Source organism: Thalassophryne amazonica, chromosome 4 (genome assembly GCF_902500255.1).
Source record: "Thalassophryne amazonica chromosome 4, fThaAma1.1, whole genome shotgun sequence".
NCBI classification, from domain to species: domain Eukaryota; kingdom Metazoa; phylum Chordata; class Actinopteri; order Batrachoidiformes; family Batrachoididae; genus Thalassophryne; species Thalassophryne amazonica.
The window spans coordinates 32,285,986-32,312,181 of NC_047106.1; the positions used below are offsets into that span (position 1 = coordinate 32,285,986).

Below are 26,196 nucleotides of genomic sequence, written 5' to 3' on the forward strand. Positions count from 1 at the left end.
AGGGATACATTGCATGAGTAGAGAAATAGCTAAATCTTATCACCTTTGTCATTTTATTTGGTACAACAGACTGAAGCAGCCCTTCTTTTATCTCATTTTATGTAGTGCTGTAATCATGTTCAAACAGCAAGAGAAAGTGCACTAAATACTCACGAGTGAACACCTGACTGTTCCAATTCAAAATGAAAAGATGCAATAAGAGGCAGGCAAAGAAAAATGCTTGGTGGTGGTTGCCGATGCTGAACACCTGTTAAACGGTGATGAAGCTGCTTTCATTATAAATCCGTACATGATCGGGTTTACCTTGTTTTAAGAAGAAGCACCAGCCATCCAGCAGATTTTTTCCCCCACACACAAAAATAAAACATCAGCATCCGTTGGAACTACATTGCAGCAGCAACAATCCATTTTATGTTGGAATACACAGAGACGCACACCGTCACACACGTACACACATGCACATTTTCTTTTAATGTGTAAAAATAGATTAAACAGCTATTATATCATCTACTGCTTAAGATGGACGTTTTCAAATCTGCATTTCCATCAACATCAGGTACGCGTCTAAACCCATTAGAGATTTGTACACCTTTTCCCCATTTAATACATTTTCTATAAAACACACGTGGCTTAAATTAATCAACAGCTCTGCAATACCTTCTTCACGCTCCTGTGCATCTTGATCAAATGTTTGTTAAACAATATAGCGAGTGAATAAAACTTCAAGACTGATTGAGAGCTCAACGTCCATTTTTGCAGAGAAACAGGAAGCAGGAGACAACTCAAGCACCGACACTATGTAACTGATGTGGTGACTGGATTAGTTAGGCAGCAGGGACGTGCGAGAGCGACGGGTCACTGCTGTAGGTGGGAACTTACATTCTGATGCACAACATGAAAAGTCAAATTTAGTGACTGTTCCGGCGGTAGTGCACAGTTAGACCTGAGCTCGAGGACGGGGTAGGCGCTCAATGAGAGTTGGAGCGAAGTTGAGAGGCGAGTCGCTACAGTCAGTGGCTGAAGTATTGGTTCTTGGAGGTTGTAAAACATGAAAAGTGAGGGCGGAGCAGCAGCATTGATGAATCATGGTACAACGGATAAGGCTCTGGTATACACTGTCGTGATCGTTCTTGGTCTTTCCAGCGGCTGCAGCAATGCCAAACAGTTCGTGGTAATTTTTTGCTCAGCTTCATTGACAAGTTCTCTTCAGTTGCTCTTTACATTGGATTCCACATTGTGTGTACATTCTCCACCCTCTCCTCCTACCTTGTAGGAAATTCCTGCTCTGTTTCTAGGCCTACAGTTCTCTTGACTGTGCTGACCCCCCCATCCCCCCCCACTTCCTTTTCAATGCTGCTGTTATAGAGTGCCTGGTTCTTTGGGTCCACAGGCTCGGTTGTATCACGGCCTCCCTCGGAGCAGAAAGTGGTTGGACGTTAATCATCAATGGGAATTTTATCATCTAGTTCCAGTTGGCTGTCTGCAGTGTGCTCCTCGCTTTTCCCAAGCTCCTGGAGTTGCTGTCTCCGCTGCACTTCTGCCTTTAAATTTTCCAGATCCTTTTGGCTGAAGAGGAAAATAAAGTAATAGACTTATCTTTCACTTCACAGATCTGGTATCACCTCAGCATATTTATTTATGTATATTTAGCTCACTTTTTGTGTTTAATAAAAATAATTTCTTACAAAACCCAGTATCTTGACAGCATGTTTTTGTTAATTTGTTAGTTTTTTTTTTGTTTTTTGTTTTTTTTTTTTAAGATGTCTGAGGGGTGTAGGAGGACAGAGTTTATTCCACCACTGACGAAAGATTCAGGGCAGGGCTCAGTCCAGTCCATCGCCGTACCAACCCATACAGACAACCATCCATACAAACAAGCCAGCAAATGATTTAGTCACAAATTAACTTACATGTACTCTTGGAGGAAACCAAGCAAAAGAATAAAGACTCCACACAGAATAACCAAAGTTTTTTGTGTCATTACACAAGTTAAGTAGACCACCAGAAAGAAATAAAGAAAAAAAGGAGGGGTAGCAAAATCACAACTGACTACGAACAGTGGTGGGCACAGTTCCGCTAATCCGCTAATTATCGAAGATAATGTTTTCATTATTTTCAAGGTCTTGTCTCAGAGTGATGCTGAAAAACTAATTCATGCATTTATTTCCTCTAGGCTGGACTATTGTAATTCATTATTATCAGGTTGTCCTAAAAGTTCCCTAAAAAGCCTTCAGTTAATTCAAAATGCTGCAGCTAGAGTACTGACGGGGACTAGAAGGAGAGAGCATATCTCACCCATATTGGCCTCTCTTCATTGGCTTCCTGTTAATTCTAGAATAGAATTTAAAATTCTTCTTCTTACTTATAAGGTTTTGAATAATCAGGTCCCATCTTATCTTAGGGACCTCGTAGTACCATATCACCCCAATAGAGCGCTTCGCTCTCAGACTGCAGGCTTACTTGTAGTTCCTAGGGTTTGTAAGAGTAGAATGGGAGGCAGAGCCTTCAGCTTTCAGGCTCCTCTCCTGTGGAACCAGCTCCCAATTCAGATCAGGGAGACAGACACCCTCTCTACTTTTAAGATTAGGCTTAAAACTTTCCTTTTTGCTAAAGCTTATAGTTAGGGCTGGATCAGGTGACCCTGAACCATCCCTTAGTTATGCTGCTATAGACGTAGACTGCTGGGGGGTTCCCATGATGCACTGTTTCTTTCTCTTTTTGCTCTGTATGCACCACTCTGCATTTAATCATTAGTGATCGATCTCTGCTCCCCTCCACAGCATGTCTTTTTCCTGGTTCTCTCCCTCAGCCCCAACCAGTCCCAGCAGAAGACTGCCCCTCCCTGAGCCTGGTTCTGCTGGAGGTTTCTTCCTGTTAAAAGGGAGTTTTTCCTTCCCACTGTAGCCAAGTGCTTGCTCACAGGGGGTCGTTTTGACCGTTGGGGTTTTACATAATTATTGTATGGCCTTGCCTTACAATATGAAGCGCCTTGGGGCAACTGTTTGTTGTGATTTGGCGCTATATAAAAAAATTGATTGATTGATTGATTATCGGATTAACTTTTCAGATAACTTTGAAAACCACCATTGGACAATTATCTTCCAATAAGTTTTGGTCCAATAATTTTTAGACCACTAACATTTTTGCAGACATAGTGAACAAAGCTTAACAGTTACACACATTTATGAAGAATAAAATCAGTTGAGTACCTACCTATTAAATGTTTTGTTGCAGATGCGCAGTTCTATCCTCTACAAACAGAGGAGAGCTGGTTCGAGAAGAACCCACTCTATCCTCTGCAGGCAAAGGAGAACTGGTCACAGAAAAGAAAAAAAAAGCTAATTTCTTTTGACCCCATACTGATACGTTGGCAAGATCACCCAAGGTATCCAGAGGCATACAGTTTTAACTTATGGTTAAAATTTTAACCAAACTAATTTAAGACAAGTTATTTAAATTAACACCATGTCTGAAGTTTTATAAAGTGAAAATATCAGATATATGTTTTAGTTTTAAAGTAATGCACTAATTTTGAAGGTTTTAGTGTGGACATGCTGTGTCCAGGTGCATTATAGGTAATCTCAGTACATTCACGACAGAAGAAATACATCTGAGACGCTCTGATCAGGCTCCACACAGACAACAGCATTAAACTCTTTGTATATTGTGCCTAAAACTCTCATGAATATATTCGCTGGTTTTATAGACGTTATTGTGTTTGTTTTATGTAAAAATGCCAGAAAAAGCCCAGGTTGCTTCTCCATTATTTTCAACTGGAATCACTGCAATCGATTCCTGTTTGCTCTTTAATGTCTTGCTTATGTCAAACACTGTCTGTTGTCTTTGTTCCAGAGCAATATATACAAGATGTCTGAAATTCAGTCTGCGCTTATTAAATTCCACGCATCTTAAACGTAGCAGACATGGATTATCTGGAATTTTGTTTTGGCAAGTTTTCATGCTCTCTACTGCCGTCTACTGGCCAGTAGTGTTCATAGCAGTATTTTCCCTAAGTACTGAGCATCTGGGCACCAGTAGATGGCAGTGTTCTATTTATTCTGACACTGGTTGTATCAGACAGTTATCTAATTACAACTTGGCTTTTTTTTTTTTTTTTTACAAATAAAAAATGGCATATTTTACAAAAGCACATTTATATGTAAACACCAATACACACATCACATTAATGTGTTGGTTTTTACATAGAATGAATGAGTCAACCAGTGTTAGCAGAGATACATTTTACCCATAATCCCTTTGACATCTGTCTGTGTTTGTTACAAAACTTCAGAATTAGTGCATTATTTAACATTAAAAGATATATTTAAACTTTGTACAAATGACAATTGACCTTAATGGAGTTATTCGATCGGTATTAATTTTATTTATAACTCAAAACCATAAATCAGCACTGCTTTATTTTCCAAGACCTTCGCTGCTCCTCTCAACTGCTTCTCTGCTGGAAGTTATGTAGTAAACAGGAGCTTCCAGCAGTCAGCACTTCTTGTTTGGGTCTGTGGCCGCCTTTGATGCTACCAGAAGCGATTATGGTATTAAAACTCAAAATCAGCTTGTTAGTAGTTGCAAGTGTACTGAGACAATACTGGAAGTTATCGGTTAGCTGTAGCTTCTGATAAATATTTGGGTGGTTTATTGGCTTAGCTTTATAAAAGATAACTTTTCAGTTAGCTGATTATGCGTTATCAACACTAACTTTTTGGTTAGCTGTGCCCACCACTGACTATGAATCATGTTGTCACGTCCAGACGTTCATTCTTCCCGTGGTGCAGCCAGTGGGCGAGATGTAAGTAACTATGTGCAGGGAGTCACTCAAGTCAGTCAATCATTCAATATGTTGACAACAAGAAGCCTACTGATTTTAGGGTCAAAAGGTTAAAGGTCAAGGTCACTGGCCCATACTTTGTAAAATCAATTCAATTTATTTCATTTATATAGCGCAAAATCACAACAAAGCTGCCTCAAGGCGCTTCACACAAGTAAAGTCTAACCTTACCAACCCCTAGAGCAAGCAGACAGGTGACAGTGGTAAGGAAAAACTCCCTCTGAGGAAGAAACCTCAAGCAGACCAGACTCAAAGGGGTGACCCACTGCCTGGGCCATGCTACAGACACAATTGACAATAAAATCTTGTCAGTGCATTAACTTCTGTTTTAACTGCCCGATTTTCACCAAACACAGATGTTTGTTTGGTGATTCCAAGAAATCTGTTGATTTTTGGAGTCAAAAATCACAGAACTGTACTTTGTAGAAATATTCTGCAGAAGGCATCATTTGCCATTAATACTGTAAGTCAAAACGCAATGTAAAAACTTCAATCTTAATGTTTAGGTTATGGAAAGAGATCCTCAAGGCAGCTGTGGAATGTTTTACATGGCTCTGCTCCATAATTCTGTATTTTGTGTTAATGTTTCATTCTCTACCTGTATGAGGAAACCTGACAGGAATGTACCAAGTTGAACAGTACCATGATCTTGAAACTATGATTCGTACTGAACCAAGAGGGAGGCGTACAGTTACACCTCTATTACAAATGAGTGGAATCAGACTTGCCATTAACAATTCTGCCTGTCTGTTACTGCAAAATTAAACAACATCTAAGATAATTGATCTTTATTTATAAAAAGAAAACGCTTCACACAATAAATAAATTAAAAAAAAAAAAAAAAAAAAAAAAAGGGTGAGGACATTCTTTTTTTTGTTTTACCTGAGAGGTATAAAGATGATGCCGTTGATGACATTGAGCTGTTCCAGCACACTGGTCATGCTGGGAGCAGTGAACTGCAAACAGAGGGAAAACAACAAAAACTTCATCACTGCTAATCTCATGATACAAATCAGAAGTCCAAAAAGAAGGTTTGACCATGTGCACTCACCTTGAGGGGCATGATGCTGGCATTGGAGCCATTTTTGTAGATCTCGTTCATGGTTCTCTGCAGAGCCACTGCTTGCTGGGTGAGATACTTCAGGTACTCTGAGCTCTCCTTTGTCTTCTCGTGTGCCTCACCCACCTGGGGGGAACAACAAAACGATCTTGAGTCAAGGAAACGTAAAAAAAAAAAAAAAAAAGAGCTCAAGCTTCCAGAGTCACATGAGTCTACCTGGTTCTTGTAAATGGTGTAGCCCTCCTTTTCATGCTGGAGAGCCGAGCGGAACTCAGCTTTGCTCTCGTAAACTCTTGCGACCAAATGATGGCTGAGAGGGGGAGAAAAAACAAAGTGTGTGAAATCATGCAGGGTTAGTCTTTAAACATGTATAAACATGAAGCATCTGTCCCTACCTCAGGGCTACTTTGAGGGATCGTGGTCCATGATATTTTGCATTGCTGGCCAACGCGTTCTCAAGGAATCTCAGAGATAAGTCATACTCCATCACTCCATGTAACACTAGACCAATATTACTCTGTATTCAGGAACATGAAACGCACACCAACAACAGGCTTCAGTCATGAATGCATTTGAAAAGCGTTCCACACAATCTATGCCAGGGCCTAGAAAAGAGTGTACTTACATCTAACAGTGACATTTCTGGGTGGTCCTCCCCACAAACCAACAGCATGAGGTACCGGGCACGGTAAAGCAACTTCAGGGCAGTCGACAGCTGGCCATTGGCAAAGCAGTACAGAGCCAAGTGCATCTAAACACGATAGACAAATAAGGGATAGTAAAAATGACATGAAATTTGGGTGGGGGGGAATCCTGAACTGGACAACTTACATATTCTTGAATTGTGTTCGGGTGCTCGATACCCAGCACTCTTTCGCTCATGAGAACAGCCTTTTGTTGGTTGCTGAGAGCCTGCGGGTAAATAAATGATTATCATCTAATGCAACTAAAGCAGTGGTAAGACACTACTACTACTACTACATGTATGTGTTTAATGCTTTTCATACAAAAATGCAACTCAAACAGCTTTGACATCATGGTAACCTCATATTGTGAAAAACAGGGTTTTTGGGGTTTACCCTTACAAAGATCAACATTATGTGAAGCAAGTCAAGATTGACCTGCACTGACAAGGTCTCCTGCAATGGAGAAAAATAATTTGCAACAAGCTTTTGGGTCACCAGGACACTGCTGAATAAATTCTGCAATATGTTGGATCTTTGACAGGTTATTTTTGCTCTGAATTTGTCACAAATTATTACTGAAAGCCAGCAGCAAGAGGTTGATGTGTTTTCACAAATATGTGAAGGGTCCTTCCTCCACCTGCCAATGGAAAATGAAACTGAGTAGCTGGCAGTGACAAAGCAATGATTGTGTATGGTCTTATTACCGTTTCATCATTTTGAATGCTAAACTCAAAATGTTCCCATACAGCAGATCTGAAACAAGGCAGTGCCTCTTCAAACTTGCTACTGTCAGTCTCACTTGCACAATTGCCATATTTATTAGTTTCTACTTTCTTCTGCAGCACATATCTGCATATAAAGCACTGACAGGCTGCAGGGACATTCTGTGGATCTGACTGTACAACGTTTCTGTTGTCAGCTATGCAACTGTGGTTCAAATGTGCAGGTTATTATATCATAATTAGACATATTTTGGACACACACACATTAATATATATATATATATATATATATATATATATATATATATATATATATATATATATATATATATATATATATATATATATATATATATATATATATATATATATATATATATATATATATATATATATATATATATATATATATATAGTGGTGTGCATATTTGCTTTCATTTATTTTTTGGTGGAGTTCAGTGGCAGAAATAAAATGCACACCTGTCAACTGCCTGGGAAGAGTATTCCATTCCATTGCTGATCTGCACCTGTGTTTTGAGAGTGTCCCTACCTCAGCATGGTCACCCATGATGTAATTAAGGCGTGCCAGCAGCCGCAGGCAGGCACAGATCTCTACGTGCATGGCACCATAGACATTGTTGAAGAGGTTGAGAGCCTCGTTGATGAGCTCACAACCCTCCTTCAGAAAACCTGCAGGCAACACATGAAGAAGGTAAGACAGGGTCAACATTTTTAACCACCCAGAGGAACAGGAAGTACAATACCTACCTTAATTTAACAGTTAGGTAAAACAAAATGGTCAGAGAGGGAGAGCAGGCCGGATGGTGGGGAGAGTGTGAATTGGAAAGTGCAATGGATTAAGTATGGACGACGTGAGGACAGCTATGAAGAGTGGAAAGGAAGCTGGTGCAGATGTCATACCAAGTGGAGATTTTGACCAGATTACTTAATGAAATAAAAAAAAGTGTACTGGTAATGAACAAGGGTGATGTGCAGAGCTGCAGTAACTACAAGGGCATAAAGCTGATCAGCCACAGCATGAAGATATTGGAAAAATTAACAGAAGCTAGGCTGAAAAAAGAGGTGAAGATCTGCAAGCAGCAATATGGTTTTGACAAGAAAGAGCCCTATGAATGCAATGTTTGTACTGGAGGAGTTGCACTGTGTGTTTGTGGATTTTGAGAAAGCTTATGACAGGGTGTCAAGAGTATTGCATGAGGAAGTCTAGTGTGACACAGAAGTATGTGAGGGTGGTGCAGGATATGTGCAAGGACAGTGTGACAGTGAGATGTGCAGTAGAAATGACAGATGTATTGAAGTGGTATTACATCAAGGATCGGCTCTGAGCCCTTTCTTGTTTGCGTCGGTGATGGACAGGTTGAAGAATGAGATCAGACAGGAGTCTCCATGGACTATGATGTTTGTAGATGACATCGTGAACTGTAGTGGAAGCAGGCTGAGATTAGGCTGGAGAGGTGGAGATACAGTATGCTCTGAAGAGAAGAGGAATGAAAATCAGTAGGAGCAAGATGGAGTACATGTGTGAATGAGGGGGGAGCACAGTGGCATAGTGAAGTTACACAGAGTAGAGGTGGTACAGGTTGTTCAGTTTAAATACTTGAGTAATGGTGTTAGAGAGGTGAAGAACATAGTGCAGACTGGGTGGAGTGGGTTGAAAAAGGTGGCTGGAGTGATTTGAGACAGAAGGATATCTGAAAGAGTGAAAGGGAAGGTTTACAAGACCACAGTGAGACCATCTATGTTGTACAGCTTAGAGATGGTGGCGCTAATAAAAACACAGGAAGCAAAGCTGAAGATGTTGCGATTCTCTCTGTGAATGACGATGATGGACAGGATTAGGAATGAACATAGGGGGACAGCTCAGGTGGGATGGTTTGGAGACAAAGACAGAGAGGTGAGATAAAGAGGGTTTGGACATGTGCAACTGAGGGACCCAGGGAAAATAGGGAGAAGGAAGCTGAGGATGAAGCCAAAGGCAGGAGGAGAAGAGGGAAGTGAAAGTGCTGAGGGAGGACATGCAGGTGGTTGGTGCAGAGGTCAGGGTGAGATGGAAACTGATGATCTGCTGTGGCAATCCCTAATGGGAGGAGCCAAAAGAAGGAGAAGAAGGTGCATTCAGGTTTTAAAACTGTTTTAAGTCCATTTTTGTCAAAAACGCAAGTCTCACCCTGCTGAACTTTGACCTGACCACTCTGGAAGAAGTGGAAGGCATCTGAGGCTTTCGGGTTTACGTGCTTCACAACAGGAAAAATATTCAGGATGTCCTCCTCTGTGAAGGCTGGTTTATGGCGGCTGTCAAAGTTGTACTCTTTGATCAAAATCTAGAAAACAAAAGTAGAAGCCGTGTGAAGAAAGTGCAGGAGAGTTTATCGTGGCTGTGATGCACTCAGCATGACAGACTGATTCAGTTACCTGGATGCCAGTTTTGACAGAAATTTCTCTCAGCAACGTGATTTTCTGAAGAGCGTATTTCTCCACCACCTGGTCCACACTTTCACTGCACAGTTCGTTAAAGGCGAGACATTTGTTAGTGATGATCACAAGCCAAGTCGAAACACTACATTTGCTAAAAAATAAATAAAAAGCAAAAACCGAATCAATCCTAATCCAAACTACACTAACCAAAATTTGTAATTTTAAAAGCTATGAATTTTGTTTTCAGTGTCAGGTCAGGATCAGTACTGCCAAGGAGATCAACCATGTCCCTGTGGAAAACATTGGAGAATTCTGCAGCACTGTAAGGCAGCTGTGCCCAACCCTGTTCCTGAAGGGCCCCTGTCCTGCATGTTTTCTAACTCTCCCTTTTCCACTCCCAGTGGAGCACAGCTAACCTTAACCCTCCCATCAGGTGTACTCAGTCAATCTGGAAGACACCACTTAAAAATCAGGTGTGACTTGAGTATTGGAGTGAAACAAGGAGACTTACACTCTTTCTGTAAACAACAGATCCTCCAGATGGCTGAAAGCATCTTGTCCTTGTCAGGTCATGTTCTTTTAGGAGAGTTTTCTCTGCTTCCTTCAGGACGCCGTTATGCTTCTCCAGTTTGTAGAATCAACCGGTTTTTAAAGTCATTCATCCCTTCGGCGATTCGACTTTTAAAATGCTCGGTAGGTCTGCCATTTTTTATTTATTTATTCTTGCTATTCATTTTAACTCAAGTCTGTTCTTATATGTTATGTTATTGTGTTTTTTTTTTTTGTTTTTTTTTTTAACAGACTACTCAAATGAAATTGCCCCTTGTGGGATTAATAAAGTTGGTTGATTGATTGAGTAGGTATATGTGGGAAACACACGACAGGGGCTGTCCTAGCACAGGGGTGGTGAAGGCTGGAGAAGGCCAAGGGGATGTCCACATTTCACCTGGCTAAAGCAGACAGACGATGTGGGAATGGGTCAGTTGTCTGCCTGGGTGGTTGCCACCCAGAACAGTTCTGTGGTGTCGAGAATGCAGCAAAGCATAGCACCAGTGCATGCTCTCAGACTTGACTTTTGTTTAATAGTAAGTACAGTTTTTAATGCTGTAGTTAATGTATAATTCAACCAAAAATGTGTTTCAGGGCAAATACTGGAATCACATGAAAGTACTCACCACTGTACGGTGAAGTGATAATAGCTCTGGGCCTCAGAGGCAATGTTCTTCCACAACTCACTGGGCGTCAGGCTCGCCCAGACAGTGTTATCGCCACTGCCGGCAACTCTGTTGCGACGTTTACGGCTTTTTCGACGAGATACCAGCTCATCGGGAGGCAGGTGGGCAACAGCGTCAGCGAAGGAGCTCAGGAAGCAGTTCAAGAAATGGCTTACAGCAGCAGAGAGAGCAGACAACTCCACACCCTATAAGACACGAGCAACTGTTAAAATGTGTGCCAAATTTAATCTAATTGTCTGTCTGGACATAAATGTATAACGGATGTTTATTATGACCAACCTGAAGATAAGTCTTGAAGATATGTTTTGCACATCTGGTGATCAGCTCACTGATTCCTATTCTCTAAAGCGCAGAATAACAACACGTTAATAGAGAAGACTCAAAAATTTGATCTGGACTAGGAAGTAGTAGAATGTTGCCAATTCTCTACTTGGGGAGGAAGAGGGGAAGAATTCAAATTTATGTGGTGTTATATTGAGATTCAGGAGGTCAGACTCACGTAGAAGTGTTCAAGTTGTGCTTTAGCAGGAGTCTTATCCACAAATTCCAGCACGGTGCCCAGGTAACGAATATTGATGCCCCGCTGGTGCAAAGCCTCTGTCAGAGTAGCACCATCCATGGGCAGGGTACTGTGGTCCAAACAATCTTTCACCTGCATACATGGCACACAAAACTTGGACCTAAGCTTTGGAAAATGAAAAGCAAGGTGCTATCAAACTAAATGCAACTTGAATCACACCTGCTTCTCATTTCCATCATGTATGTGATAAGATTAGTTCTTGCAACCAGACATATCCATCAGATGACAGACTTTTATATGGTATATTGCAAAATTAAAAACAAACTCGCATTTTTATTAATCTGATGCATCAAAGTTGAATCAGTTTTTCTTCACTATATACCCTTTTAAATGGGAAACTTACAAGATAATAGCATTTACTGTTTTTGGTTATGTTAAACAGGAGGGGGTGGACTCATTCATGCATCAATACATTCACCTAGTATAATTATACAGGGTGCATGCCTGTGTGCCTCAGCTTTTCCAATACTTTCCAATGCCAGCACCTCTAGCAAAAACATTAACATTTTTCTCCTAGATCCCAGCACTGTCCACATCTTTGAGAAGTGGCTAACACAAATCCAGCTAGATTGAACAAGAACCCCTAATGCAGTAAAAAACACACAGTATTGATTATGACAGAGTAGCTGCATCACTGACCAGTGTCCGGATCTGACAGGACACTAAGAAGGCAGCAGCGTCTTTGAGTAGCTGCTTCTGTTTCTGCACATCTTCTGCACCGTCATCTGGGAAACGCACTCCTGGACAAGGAACAAACATCACTTCAGTGCATTATCTCTTAAAACTGCACCAAGACTGACAAGTCCAAGGCAAAGCAGCTGAAAAATCATTGAGGATTTGATACGTGAAACAATCAATCAATTCAATCAATTTTTTTTTTATATAGCGCCAAATCACAACAAAGAGTTGCCCCAAGGCGCTTTATATTGTAAGGCAAGGCCATACAATAATTATGTAAAACCCCAATGGTCAAAACGACCCCCTGTGAGCAAGCAGTTGGCTACAGTGGGAAGGAAAAAATCCCTTTTAACAGGAAGAAACCTCCAGCAGAACCAGGCTCAGGGAGGGGCAGTCTTCTGCTGGGACACACCTTCAACTCAACTGTAGCTCCAAAGCCAAAAACATCTTCATATTTCATGTGGAATTATTCATGTCAGTCAGTCCTACCTTTCTAAAACCTGGCAACTTCGTACCTCTCTACCCTCCTTCATCCCTACACTATTTGGTCTTCCTCCTCCACGTTCCTCACTACATGTCCAGTCTGTCTTTCTACTATGGGGACGAGAGCTTCTAGCTGTTCAGTGTCTAGTCTATGGAACACTTTCCCACAACCCATCCATGATATCAACTCTCCACTTTCAAATTCTGCCTCAAAACTTCACTTTATCTTGTTTATTCTGTATGATCGCTGGAGTTGATTTTGCAGTGTTTTTTTTTTTTTAAACATGTCCTTATATAGTTTTGTTTTTGTAATAGCTGTAAGGTGACCTTGAGTGCCTGGAAAGGCACACGCACGAAATAAAAATACATCATTTATATTATTATTGTTATTACCTGGTGAGAAAATGTCAGGGTTGAAGCGAATGTCAAAACTGGTGTTGCTAATGGAGCCAACTGCTTTGCAGGCATTCAGGACGACATCTCGGCTTTTAGGATCTGTTTGTGATCAGAAAAAGATAGAAGGGAAATATGCAATAAGTTACACTGAGGAACAACAGCTCAAGTTAACACGATTGAAGAGGAAAAGATTTCATGTCCACACATGTACCAAACAACCCAAATCTGAAAACACACTTCCCAGCACTCAATCTCAATACAAGCAATTTACAGATTTAAAGACACTGCTTTTTGAGAGGGTTAATTATTAAGAAAATGTCTGTCACATCCTGTAAAGCAAAGGTCACAGCGTTTTATCTGTGAGAGACCATCTGTTGTCAGAGTCAAAATCAGCTGTAAACCCTTCGCTTTAGTTTCATTTGTCATTCTGCAGCACCAACACGTCAACAGCTGCAACAGACTTGTGCTGTACCACCAGCCAGACCTAAGTTGATGGTTTTTACACCTTTTCCCCCCCATGGATGGATTCTACATGTCAGTAAAACTGACAAAATCACAAAAAATGAGAAATACTTTCTGAGAAGTACAAAGTACTTCGGTACTACGGCACATTATAGCCTTGCAAAGGCATCTGAAGGAATACACTGGAAAAATTAGGGGTGGAAGGAAATCAAGATCTACAACCCCTGGCAAAAATTATGGAATCACCGGCCTCGGAGGATGTTCATTCAGTTGTTTAATTGTGTAGAAAAAAAGCAGATCACAGACATGACAAAACTAAAGTAATTTCAAATGGCAACTTTCTGGCTTTAAGAAACACTATATGAATCAGGAAAAAAATTGTGGCAGTCAGTAACGGTTACCTTTTTTAGACCAAGCAGAGGGAAAACAATATGGAATCACTCAACTCTGAGGAAAAAATTATGGAATCATGAAAAAAAAAAGAACGGTCCAACACATCACTAGTATTTTGTTGCACCACCTCTGGCTTTTATAACAGCTTGCAGTCTCTGAGGCATGGACTTAATGAGTGACAAACAGTACTCATCAATCTGGCTCCAACTTTCTCTGATTGCTGCTGCCAGATCAGCTTTGCAGGTTGGAGCCTTGTCATGGACCATTTTCTTAAACTTCCACCAAAGATTTTCAATTGGATTAAGATCCGGACTATTTGCAGGCCATGACATTGACCCTATGTCTTTTTGCAAGGAATGTTTTCATAGTTTTTGCTCTATGGCAAGATGCATTATCATCTTGAAAAATGATTTCATCATCCCCAAACATCCTTTCAATTGATGGGATAAGTGTCCAAAATATCAACGTATGCAGCCCCATGTCATCAATGACTGTGGAAATTTACATGCTCTCTTCAGGCAGTCATCTTTATAAATCTCACTGGAACGGCACCAAACAAAAGTTCCAGCATCATCACCTTGCCCAATGCAGATTCGCTGAATATGACTTTCGTCCAGTCACCCACAGTCCACGATTGCTGTTCCTTAGCCCATTGTAACCTTGTTTTTTTTCTGTTTAGGTGTTAATGATGGCTTTCGTTTAGCTTTTCTGTATGTAAATCCCATTTCCTTTAGGCAGTTTCTTACAGTTCGGTCACAGACTCCAGTTTCCTCCCATTCGTTCATTTGTTTTGTTGTGCATTTTCGATTTTTGAGACATATTGCTTTAAGTTTTCTGTCTTGATGCTTTGATGTCTTCCTTGGTCTACCAGTATGTTTGCCTTTAACATCCTTCCCATGTTGTTTGTATTTGGTCCAGAGTTTAGACATAGCTGACTGTGAACAACCAACATCTTTTGCAACACTGCGTGATGATTTACCCTCTTTTAAGAGTTTGATAATCCTCTCCTTTGTTTCAATTGACATCTCGCGTGTTGGAGCCATGATTCATGTCAGTCCACTTGGTGCAACAGCTCTCCAAGGTGTGATCACTCCTTTTTAGATGCAGACTAACGAGCAGATCTGATTTGATGCAGGTGTTAGTTTTGGGGATGAAAATTTACAGGGTGATTCCATAATTTATTCCTCAGAATTGAGTGAGTCCATATTTTTTTCCCCTCTGCTTGGTCTAAAAAGTAACCATTACTGACTGCCACAATTTTTTTTTCCTGATTTCTTATAGTGTTTCTTAAAGCCAGAAAGTTGCCATTTGAAATTACTTTAGTTTTGTGTCATGTCTGTGACCTGCTTTTTTTCTACAAAATTAAACAACTGAATGAACATCCTCCGATGCCGGTGATTCCACAATTATTGCCAATGGTTGTAGTACCAAATGAGATCTGTTTGTTACGAACTGTGCGAAGCACTTGAGGCAGCTTTGTTGTGATTTGGCACTATACAAAATTAAATAAACTGAAATTGAAAACTGAATCCCTCTATGTTTAACTTACAGTTTGGTGTTGCAAAATCTTTGTATCGAGCAACAAAGAAAACAATTGCACAGATGCTGAAACCTTGTGTAGATCTACACTATCTCGCACAGAAACACTGATCAGGAATCAATTTGGGGAGTCACACTCAACAACAGCATTGTTATCCAAAAGATTCTCATCTGCAATCAAAATACAGACAAAAATAAAGTAATGCTCAGAAGTGTGTTTTCAAATTTCAGATTAATCTTAGTGTAGGCATAACCTGTCACCCACTAATCACAGATCATTCACAAAACATGTCCTCAATTCAGAATTAATTATGACGCACACCAATCAGTGGATGTGAGATTGTTACAATCAAAAACTGATTAATGGAAAGAATTACTTTACTGGGCCAATCCCCAAGGCAAAGGATTTAATTATTAGAGATTGGTTGCTGGGGGTGTGGGGGGAGCGGCACACTCTTCCCCAATGCAAACTAAGGAATTAACAGGGACAGCTAGCCAGGTGGCTGTCGTCAATACGTTACTCCAACATTTAATTAAGTAAATCTAAATGTTCCATAAAATGAGTGTGCGCATATACACTCAACAAAAATATAAACTAAACACTTTTGGTTTTGCTCCCATTTTGTATGAGATGAACTCAAAGATCTAAAACTTTTTCCACATACACAATATGACCATTTCCCTCAAATATTGTTCACAAACCAGTCTAAATCTGTGATAGTGAGCACTTCTCCTTTGCTGAGATAATCCATCCCACCTCACAGGTGTGCCATACCAAGATGCTGATTAGACACCATGATTAGTGCACAGGTGTGCCTTAGACTGTCCACAATAAAGGCCACTCTGAAAGGTGCAGTTTTGTTTTATTGGGGGGGGATACCAGTCAGTATCTGATGTGACCACCATTTGCTTCATGCAGTGCAACACATCTCCTTCGCATAGAGTTGATCAGGTTGTCAATTGTGGCCTGTGGAATGTTGGTCCACTCCTCTTCAATGGCTGTGCGAAGTTGCTGGATATTGGCAGGAACTGGTACACGCTGTCGTATACACCGGTCCAGAGCATCCCAAACATGCTCAATGGGTGACATGTCCGGTGAGTATGCCGGCCATGCAAGAACTGGGACATTTTCAGCTTCCAAGAATTGTGTGCAGATCCTTGCAACATGGGGCCGTGCATTATCCTGCTGCAACATGAGGTGATGTTCTTGGATGTATGGCACAACAATGGGCCTCAGGATCTCGTCACAGTATCTCTGTGCATTCAAAATGCCATCAATAAAATGCACCTGTGTTCTTTGTCCATAACAGATGCCTGCCCATACCATAACCCCACCGCCACCATGGGCCACTCGATCCACAACATTGACATCAGAAAACCACTCACCCACACGACACCACACACGCTGTCTGCCATCTGCCCTGGACAGTGTGAACCGGGATTCATCCATGAAGAGAACGCCTCTCCAACGTGCCAAACGCCAGCGAATGTGAGCATTTGCCCACTCAAGTCGGTTATGACGATGAACTGGAGTCAGGTCGAGACCCCGATGAGGACGACGAACATGCAGATGAGCTTCCCTGAGACGGTTTCTGACAGTTTGTGCAGAAATTCTTTGGTTATGCAAACCGATTGTTTCAGCAGCTGTCCGAGTGGCTGGTCTCAGACGATCTTGGGGGTGAACATGCTGGATGTGGAGGTCCTGGGCTGGTGTGGTTACACGTGGTCTGCGGTTGTGAGGCTGGTTGGCTGTACTGCCAAATTCTCTGAAACGCCTTTGGAGACGGCTTATGGTAGAGAAATGAACATTCAGTACACGAGCAACAGCTCTGGTTGACATTCCTGCTGTCAGCATGCCAACTGCACGCTCCCTCAAATCTTGCGACATCTGTGGCATTGTGCTGTGTGATAAAACTGCACCTTTCAGAGTGGCCTTTTATTGTGGGCAGTCTAAGGCACACCTGTGCATTAATCATGCTGTCTAATCAGCATCTTGATATGGCACACCTGTGAGGTGGGATGGATTATCGCAGCAAAGGAGAAGTGCTCACTATCACAGATTTAGACTGGTTTGTGAACAATATTTGAGGGAAATGGTGATATTGTGTATGTGGAAAAGGTTTTAGATCTTTGAGTTCATCTCATACAAAATGGGAGCAAAACCAAAAGTGTTGCGTTTATATTTTTGTTGAGTGTATATATATATATATATATATATATATATATATATATATATATATATATATATATATGTATATATGTGTGTGTGTGTGTTTTCTGATTGATTAAAGATTATTTATCCACCAAAGTAGCTCTCCCTGCATTTCCGGACTTGCTGCATTTCCTCCAAGTGGAGTTTTCTTGGACGTACCAATGCCAGATCCGTCTTCAGCAACTAAGGTCTCCGCCAGCTGTTTGGCCTGAGCTAATCCTGGAATATTTTCGTCAAGCTCCTTACCCTCCAGCGGGCTCTTGCATTCACCATTTTGGGTGACTGCAGGATCTAGAGGCCCATTACATGTGAGCTTCAGAGAGTTTTCATCACTGCCATTCGCTGCCAGTGAGGCAGCAGAGGTGATGTCTGCCAGAGGAGGACTATCTGCAGCTGGTGTGACTGAAGCGTCTGAATCAGTTTTCTGCATCTTGTTGTCAGCGTTTGTGTCTGGGGACGTTTCTGTGACAGTCAGAGCAAGGACATTGGGTGCAGTGATCTTGTTGGTGTCCTTGTTTGCTTTCTGCTGCATGAGCTGTAACGCTGCCATCTTCATGAAGAGGAGGTATCTGAGGTGTGAACAAATCAACAGTTCATCTACTGAGTCAGCTGTCCAATTGTGACTTACAGTCATGTTGACACGCTGCACACATGCCTACCTGTGCTCAACAAAGGCCTCAATGAGCTCTTGTCGAAGACATGCCAGGCGGTGCCGGTGCTGGTGAGGGAATCCTTGTTGCTGACACTCTAGCGGCAACTCCTCTTCCTCCACAGGCAGAAAGTTAAGGTCAGGAGGGAAGGTACGAAGAAGATCCAGGATATAGTGGCGTCCGTCGTTGCCAATGATGCCTTTACACTCCACGGAGGAGCACAGCTCCACAGGCTCATTCTTCTCGTTTAGCACGTTGTGTCTGTGAACCTAAAATTTGTACATTACAATAATGTGTTAGAAAGAGGGGCTGCAAATATACAGACAAAAGACTGGATTTCACCCTGAAATAATTACAATGGAAAGTCAGTTTATATGGAATAAGGTAAATAATCACAAAAGCAGAACTTCAGTTCCTGACCTTGAGTGGCCTGCTGGTCTTCTCCAGCAGCTCCAAGTATTTGCTATGAGACACAACAGTCTTCCCAAAGTCAATGGAGCCGTAGATGACACTCTGCTCCTGCTCGCGCTCCAGGATGCCCGGGATGATGGACTGGGCCGTGACACGGTAACCTCTGTAATCCACCACCACTGTCCCCAGAGTGTAGAGACCCTCCACATCCACTGCCCCGTAAGCTCGCACACCGTTCAAATCATTGGTGGGCGCTGCGTGAGCGGCAGCATCGCCACCCAACTCACGGTAGTGGTCCCGCACATCAAAGCCAAGGCTGAAGAAGATGTTGTTCCAGATGAACATCTGCATACGCGTTTCCTCACCTGGGTTGATGGCCATTACGTTGCCGTCAATAACTGCCATGGCACCACGGGTGGCAGCTGCTGCAAAGTCACTGTGAACCTGTAACAGTTTTAAAAAAGTGTATTGGTGTTACCGGCCTAAAAATAAGGTGAGTATTTCTAGAACTGCATTTGTGATGTAATGCAAAAACAGGAAATTTCAAGTGTGTGTGTGGAGGGGTGCAATGTGTGTACAATATACAAAGTGAGCCTTTACACATTATACACTGGCCTCACAGCACATCAGCAGCTTGAGTGACTCAGCATCAGCTGGCCCACAATTCTAAAGAGGCACATTGTTCCAGAAGGATTATTTATATGACAGCATTCAACAAGTAGGTATGCTTGAAGACAAACAAGAGTGACTGCATGCAAATGGTGTCATTTGCCCCTGCTCATAGATTAAGTTGGTCAAGTCAAGTCTGGGAGCATTCCATTGGTTGTGGCCTTTGCCATATCCACAACACCATGGAATCGCACTGCGTCCTACAGTAGATGGCAACCACCCAGAGACAAATGGCCTTTCCCATATTTCCAAAATAACCATATATCTGCTGCATCCAGGTGAATGTGGTCGTACCCTCTCCAGCTACTGAGGTCCTCAACACTCAGGCACCTGCGTGACGGAGCTTGCACAAAGAAACAGGCCACATGGCCAGAATGTTGAAGCCGACGCTCCCTCACAATACAAGTAATACTCCTCATCTTAATCTTGCTTAGTATCTACTTTTTTGATACAAAGTCCTTTCACAAGTACCCATGGACCCTCCAAAGACATCTAGTATCAAAGACATCCAGTCGTCGCCTTAGGTCTGCTAAGGCGATGACTGGACTTAAAATAAGGAGAGGTTAAGTCGTATGGTTTTATAGGAGAGGTGATATTGAAGTCTGGAAATTATATCTATTATGAAAGACTAATACTTTAAACATTGTACAGTGGTCCCTCGCTATATTGCGGTTCACCTTTCGCGGCCTTGCAGTTTTGCGGATTTTTTTTTTAGTGCAATTTTGCATGCTTTTTTTTTTTTTTTTTTTTTTTTTTTTTTTTTTTTAAACAGAGCATTGCAGGCCGGTCGGCCTCACCGCGATTACTCTCACTGCCTCCGATGCGCTTACCGAGTCTGCGTGCTCGCTAAACGCCGCAGCAGGCCACTCACACCGCCCCACTGTCTGCTGTGCAGAGTTGCCACCAAAATCTGGCAACAGGTCCAGAGACTACGCTTGCTGTTTTGATGCAGAGCGCTCCAGCAGCCCGCAAGGAGAGAATTCTTGCAGAAAAATCCACAGCGCTGCATGGTCTTGGTAACCACAGCCACAGAGCTCCATGGCCACTGAGAGAAGTTTCTATCTTTTTAATGACTTGGATTCTTTGCGGGTCCCGCATCCGTCCCGCAACGGTAGCACCGGAGGCAGTGAGCGAAGAAACAGCACGCGCATTGTGTTCTGCGTGTGTCTGTTTATAAGAATCTTCTCGCCCAGAAGAAAAAAAGAGCGCCAACAACTACCCATAACTGTGTTCTTCACTCAGAAAAAGAAACCTGCACCGAGGTGTCACTCAGTGGAAAAGACGCGACAGCGGCACCAGGACAAAGAGGCGTGATCAGAGGAACTGTGAAATACTGGTCAGTCACTATTAATGTGTCCAACCTCGTAGGTTGATCGTTAAAATTAAATTTGTTAGTTCTAAAAGCCATCATAATTATTTATAGGAAAACGTTCTATTTCTCAAACAATGTTTGGGCCTGAAAACAGGTTTTGATCTTTGGTTTCATTCTATAATACTGGACTTATTTTTCTACTAAGGCTTGAACTTTGAGAGTGTTTACACAGGAGAGAAAAGTGAGAAAATGTGTGTAGTGAGGGGTTTTACAGCCTTAAAACGTCTATAATAATTGTAAAAAAATAACGCTGACTACTTTGCGGATTTCGCCTATCGCGGGCTATTTTTCGAACGTAACTCCCGCGATAAACAAGGGACCACTGTATATGGTCTATTTCACTAGCAAAAGATTGTCACTTCACAACTGTATGTGATGCACTGACCCCCATTTTCTAAAGGAACCTTCCTGTAGCCTCCCCCCAATTCATCACCAGATGAGTTGTTCTTTAGTTATTGTGAAGAAATAAAAACCAAGATGGTGTCCATAGCAGCCATATTAGAGACAAAACAATTGACATTTTCAAAAGAAACTTTCCTCTAGCCTCACCAAAATGCCACCAAGAAGTGGTTTCAATCAAACAAGGCATTCTTTATTTACTGTGCAGAAACACAAAATACAAGATGGTGCCTGTGGCATCCATAATGGATGAGGGATGAATGCCACCTTTGAAAGGAATCTTCCTACAGCTTCCCCAAATACACCACCAAGAAATGATTTCATTTAAGCAAGGCCTTCTTTAGTTATTGTGCAGAAAGTATTGCAAAGATTAAACAATGCGCGTTAAAGAGATGCAGCTTCACAAAGATGACAAGGTCACCTTGATAGAAAGAAAGAGAGCTGGCAAATCCTTTCCCGGCCCTGTGGCCCATCAGACACATGCAAATCTGGTTATCACATTACTCGCAGCTGAAAGCAGAAGCTATTTACATCTGGGTGGCCTGGAACAATGCAGATGCAGCTCATTTTCCAAGAACACAGACAGGTAGCCTCACATGGAATTCAGCTCCTATACCACAGAACCACCAGTTTAAAGCGTGAACAGTACCTTAAATATGGCTCGCTCTCTCAGCAGGCGTTCAGGCAGATTCTTCCGGGGAAGCTCTCTGGTCGTCTGGAGCTCCTCATTCCAATCTCTCGTCTGGAGAAGTAAAAACCACAATTCAACTATTGAAAAATTCAAAAAAATAAAATAGTTAAATTTTCATTATTTACACAATAGCATGAAGTGACCAGGTGTTCCTAACCTGTCCTGGGATGTGCTCTTCATAGCCGAGGCGAGACGTGTATGCGTCCTCTGCTCGAACGCAGTCCATGGCGTGGTCTACCTGTGGCGCTGTCCAGCTGTACACCTGAAAAGGTGTTGCTATCCTCTCAAACGGGTGGCGCTGGACCCTGTGTCAAGTCCAAAGCAAGAATTGTTATTTTAATTAGGGCTGCAGCTATCGATTATTTTAGTAATCGAGTATTCTATTGATTATTCTGGCGATTAATCGGAAAAAAGTACTTTTGCGTTTTTAAACATCAATAGTCCAGCAATGGCACCATGTCACTGCGTCAAAGTGTTGGCATTTTGCTGAAATGGCAATGGGATGTGGCTTTCTGTTTTGGTTTCTCCAACTTGTAAAATTTAACGTTTTGTTTTTTTGTTGTTTTTTTTTTTTTTTTTTTTTCAAAGGTTAATGTACTGGGTCCCTGCGTGATTTTTTTTTTAATCCCTCTTTCTCTGCAATTCAGCAGATGCATTTCAGCTGGAGGTTGAACATGCAGACCTCAGTCAGTTTTTTTTTTTTTATTATTTTGTTTAAGTTACCGTGTTTGTGGAGTGTTGTGTGTTGCCCCAAAAACCAAAAATTAAAAAGTGCAACACTCAGTGTGAGTCTGAGGTAAACAGAAGAAAGAGTGAACTTCTGCTGTTTGTCAATGTAGCCGGGGACAGAGCTGTGACTCGCCTGGTCTGAGAGCCCCTCACACTGGGCAGAGAGAGACAGCAGCCGGCCGCCGGGTCAATAGTCCCTCCCCACATAGAGCAGACCGTGTGTTTTTTAAAAACAGACACAATGCTTCGGTTTAAATGCACAGTAAGTCTATTTCAGATGATCAGCGTGGACCATCTTTCTCTTAAAAGGCTTTATTTTATTCTACGTGTCACGCTGGAAAGCAGTCATCGTTGCTAATTTGATTAGCTGTTATGCTCCAGTCTTTTTTTTTTTGCTGCGGACGTTGCAGCGCCACACACAGGCCTGGCATATGTACTACAATGTTAAATAAAGCTTCGAGGCACAGAATTTGCCTCGAACATTTTTTGTAATCGAATTATTCGAGTTACTCGACTAATCGTTTCAGCCCTAATTCTATTTTCTTTTTTGCAATGTGTTACATTTCTTTTCATAAATGTCTGCTCATTAATGACTTTGTTTCATCTCAAGTAAGATGTGAAAATGGCCAAATTACAAGCAATTAATAGTGTACCTCACTAGCATGACAGATTCAATTACACGAAGCTCAGCTTTACATTCCTGGATTTATTTTAATGCTCTCTCCACCCTCCCCAATGTCTTCCAATGAAACTGTCTCCTTGTCATTTTGTCTTTAAATTAATTTGAAAACGTTTATCAGCCATCTCATCTGGATCATGTTAATAAAGCAGTTATTTTTAGAGACTACACAAACCAAACATTCAAAAAATGAGCACATAGAAAACACTTTGCACAGTATAGAGTCAACAAGAGCAATCAGAGATTTCTGACATCCGCCAACCCGGATCTGGATCACCTCCAAAATTCTGTGGCATCTTCCATGCACTAATATCTATCTGTGGTGCAAATTTGGTGGTGAGAATCCGTGAAGTTGTTCTGAAGTAATCCTTAAAAGCTTAAATAAAGTGAAATCTTGAACCAGAATCCAGATCACCTCCAAAATGTACTGGAGTCTTCCATGACCTAATATGTGTCTGTGGGGAAAATTTGATGAGAATCCGTGAAGTAGTTTTGACGCAATCCTACACAGCCTCTATAAAGTGAAACTTGATCCAGAATCTGGATCGCCTCCAAAATTTAATAGAGTCTTCCTTGGTCTAACATCTATCTGTGGTGAAAACATCATCAAAATCCGTGCAGTAGTTTTTACGTAATCTTGCTAACAGACAGACAGACAAAGAAATAAACACACATGATTTTATTACATCCTTTTTAGACGTAATAAAATCATGCTGAGGCGATGCATGAAATGCAAGTTTTAATGCTCCACAAAACTGAAAACTTCACATAAATACATTATTGCATTTCATTGTTAGAAAACAGCCACTGTCTGGAGAGAAGACATTCTGTGAACCTGAAAGTGTGCTCCCTGCTTGCCTTTTCTTTTGCAGAGCAGAAAAATTCTTTTTGAAGGCAGGACTGATCTGGCTGAGCAGCTCCACCAGAGAATGGCTCAGGAAGCTCGGATTGGCTGGTTTGGGATTGAAAGTGTAAGTAGTTGATCTGCAACACACACATGCACAGTACTGCCAGTCAGATTTTTTTTCCCTTCACCTCATCGATGTATGTAAAATTGCTATGGCATTATAAACTACTACTTTCTAAACTATGGCTGCAACCTTTTTACAAAGAGAAAATAGACAAATCAGGTGAAAACTAACACTCTATATTTGAAATGGTCAGATCAGTAACCACTGCTGCATATTTCTAAACACTGCACATCACTGACAGGAAAACTTGTCCCTGTGACTGTAATGTATGAAATAAAGAAAAAACATTCGAGTGAAACTTGTCAGTGCTGCACCTGCAGTTTTAAACAGGAAACCATTTTTTCAGAAATGGCCAACTGAAAGGTCGCCACTCTGCTGGATTTGTTGCATCAAACAGGAGACTTTGCTGATGACTGATGGAACAAACCCTGCAGAATGTTGACCCTTCACGGTACAACGTGCTCCTCCTGAAGTAATCAGTGTGACGGCTCCATGGCTGCCAAATGTCTAATGACATTATCACACAAAACAAAACTCAACAGAAGACCGTTTTCAAAATGCTACAACCGCAAGTCAATGCCAAGATGACTTAAATTCTAAATCCCAATTTATGCTATGCCGTATCCACAACTCCGTAGCCACACAGAGCCCCCTGCATCGTTGCGAACCCTTTCTGAGGCCCTCTCTCATAGCCCAAGGTGTACCTGCAAAAATTTTAATCTGCACGTCGACCGCACAGGCTGTGACTGGTCATTTGTCCAGTTCCACTCCTTTGTCTCCCCCATATAGTGTTTGCAGCGCGTCCAGCAATTACATTTCAATCACAGATCAAATAGAGGAAAGTTTGGCAGAGGATGTCTGCAAATATGACCACCTTCACAACAGCGTCGAAAAACTACAAAAATGCTCAGATGACCAGCAATTTATGGAAGGAAACTACACGTAATGTTGGTTTGGAGGTCAATGATTGCATAAAGAAGTGAAGGTCACTGAGTGACAAATTACACTATGTAACAATTTTTGTTCCTGGCTTCTAAGTGTTATATTTCAACTGCTTATGTCTAAAGTCTATGGAAAAATGACTACATTCAGCACAAACTTTGATTTTATTTTCTTTAACGTTCTAGAAAGTTCTAAAAGTTTCTTGAAATTTCTAGATAATTCTGGAAACTTCTAAAAAAAAATTCTGGACAGTTCTAGCAGTTAAAGAATATTCTAGAAGACTACTCAGTAGTAGTGAAGGCGAATCGAGAATATTCTTGAAAACAGACAAATTTCAAAATATCATTGTCCTGATCACAGAAGCAACGTTTCTGTGGAATAACAGCTATTTTCTATTTATTTAAGGCATAACAGGTTAGGAAAACACACTGTGTACCCAGGAACAAAACAAAAATAAAAATTTGTTACATAGTGTTAGCCCATCTCAAGAAATAAGAGTTATCAGGAGATGACATATATACCTCCCTCCCCCCAGGGTCCCCACAAATCAAAGTGTCGGGGATCACTGATGTACACCCTTATGCTAAATACGACTGAAATTGGTCAAGTGGTTCTTCAGATATTGTGCCAACAAGGGTGGCAATGACAATATCTTGAATATTTCACTGTGACCTTGAAACTGACCCCAAGGTCACCATAATCAACTGGTAAATATCAATGAAACTGGTCAACTAGTTCTTGAGATACCATGCTAACAAGCAAAAATGGACAAACCGAGACATGATGATCGCTATATCCCCCGGTATGAAAAAAAAAAAAAGACCAACAGCAGGTGGCAAGAAAGTAGCAGGGGTGGTGGCCAAGTGGTTAATGCGCTTGGTTTCAGTTCAGAAGGCTCCGGATTCAAATCCCACCCCTGCCACATTTCTCCATGTAATGTGGAGTTGTGTCAGGAAGG

General features: G+C 41.5%; 1 protein-coding gene across 3 annotated transcripts in view; it reads right to left on the bottom strand.

Moving 5' to 3' along the window:
* cluha (clustered mitochondria (cluA/CLU1) homolog a) overlaps nucleotides 1-26,196 on the bottom strand; it is a 49,260-nt gene continuing 23,064 nt past the window's right edge. For 2 of the 3 annotated variants that reach the window (XM_034169349.1, XM_034169351.1), the window contains exons 7-27: nucleotides 24,184-24,309; nucleotides 22,075-22,222; nucleotides 21,876-21,968; nucleotides 18,796-19,230; nucleotides 18,385-18,644; nucleotides 17,885-18,294; nucleotides 13,117-13,218; nucleotides 12,202-12,302; nucleotides 11,482-11,634; nucleotides 11,262-11,324; nucleotides 10,923-11,167; nucleotides 9,745-9,829; nucleotides 9,500-9,653; nucleotides 7,862-8,001; nucleotides 6,735-6,815; nucleotides 6,529-6,654; nucleotides 6,299-6,420; nucleotides 6,120-6,213; nucleotides 5,895-6,029; nucleotides 5,726-5,799; nucleotides 1-1,566 (exon numbers count right to left, since the gene is read on the bottom strand). In XM_034169349.1, the coding sequence (XP_034025240.1) occupies nucleotides 1,437-1,566; nucleotides 5,726-5,799; nucleotides 5,895-6,029; nucleotides 6,120-6,213; nucleotides 6,299-6,420; nucleotides 6,529-6,654; nucleotides 6,735-6,815; nucleotides 7,862-8,001; nucleotides 9,500-9,653; nucleotides 9,745-9,829; nucleotides 10,923-11,167; nucleotides 11,262-11,324; nucleotides 11,482-11,634; nucleotides 12,202-12,302; nucleotides 13,117-13,218; nucleotides 17,885-18,294; nucleotides 18,385-18,644; nucleotides 18,796-19,230; nucleotides 21,876-21,968; nucleotides 22,075-22,222; nucleotides 24,184-24,309 (3,277 nt within the window). In that variant the 3' untranslated portion in view covers nucleotides 1-1,436. The remainder of the gene's footprint in view (nucleotides 1,567-5,725; nucleotides 5,800-5,894; nucleotides 6,030-6,119; nucleotides 6,214-6,298; nucleotides 6,421-6,528; nucleotides 6,655-6,734; nucleotides 6,816-7,861; nucleotides 8,002-9,499; nucleotides 9,654-9,744; nucleotides 9,830-10,922; nucleotides 11,168-11,261; nucleotides 11,325-11,481; nucleotides 11,635-12,201; nucleotides 12,303-13,116; nucleotides 13,219-17,884; nucleotides 18,295-18,384; nucleotides 18,645-18,795; nucleotides 19,231-21,875; nucleotides 21,969-22,074; nucleotides 22,223-24,183; nucleotides 24,310-26,196) is intronic. The other variant, XM_034169350.1, reaches the window with a different exon arrangement.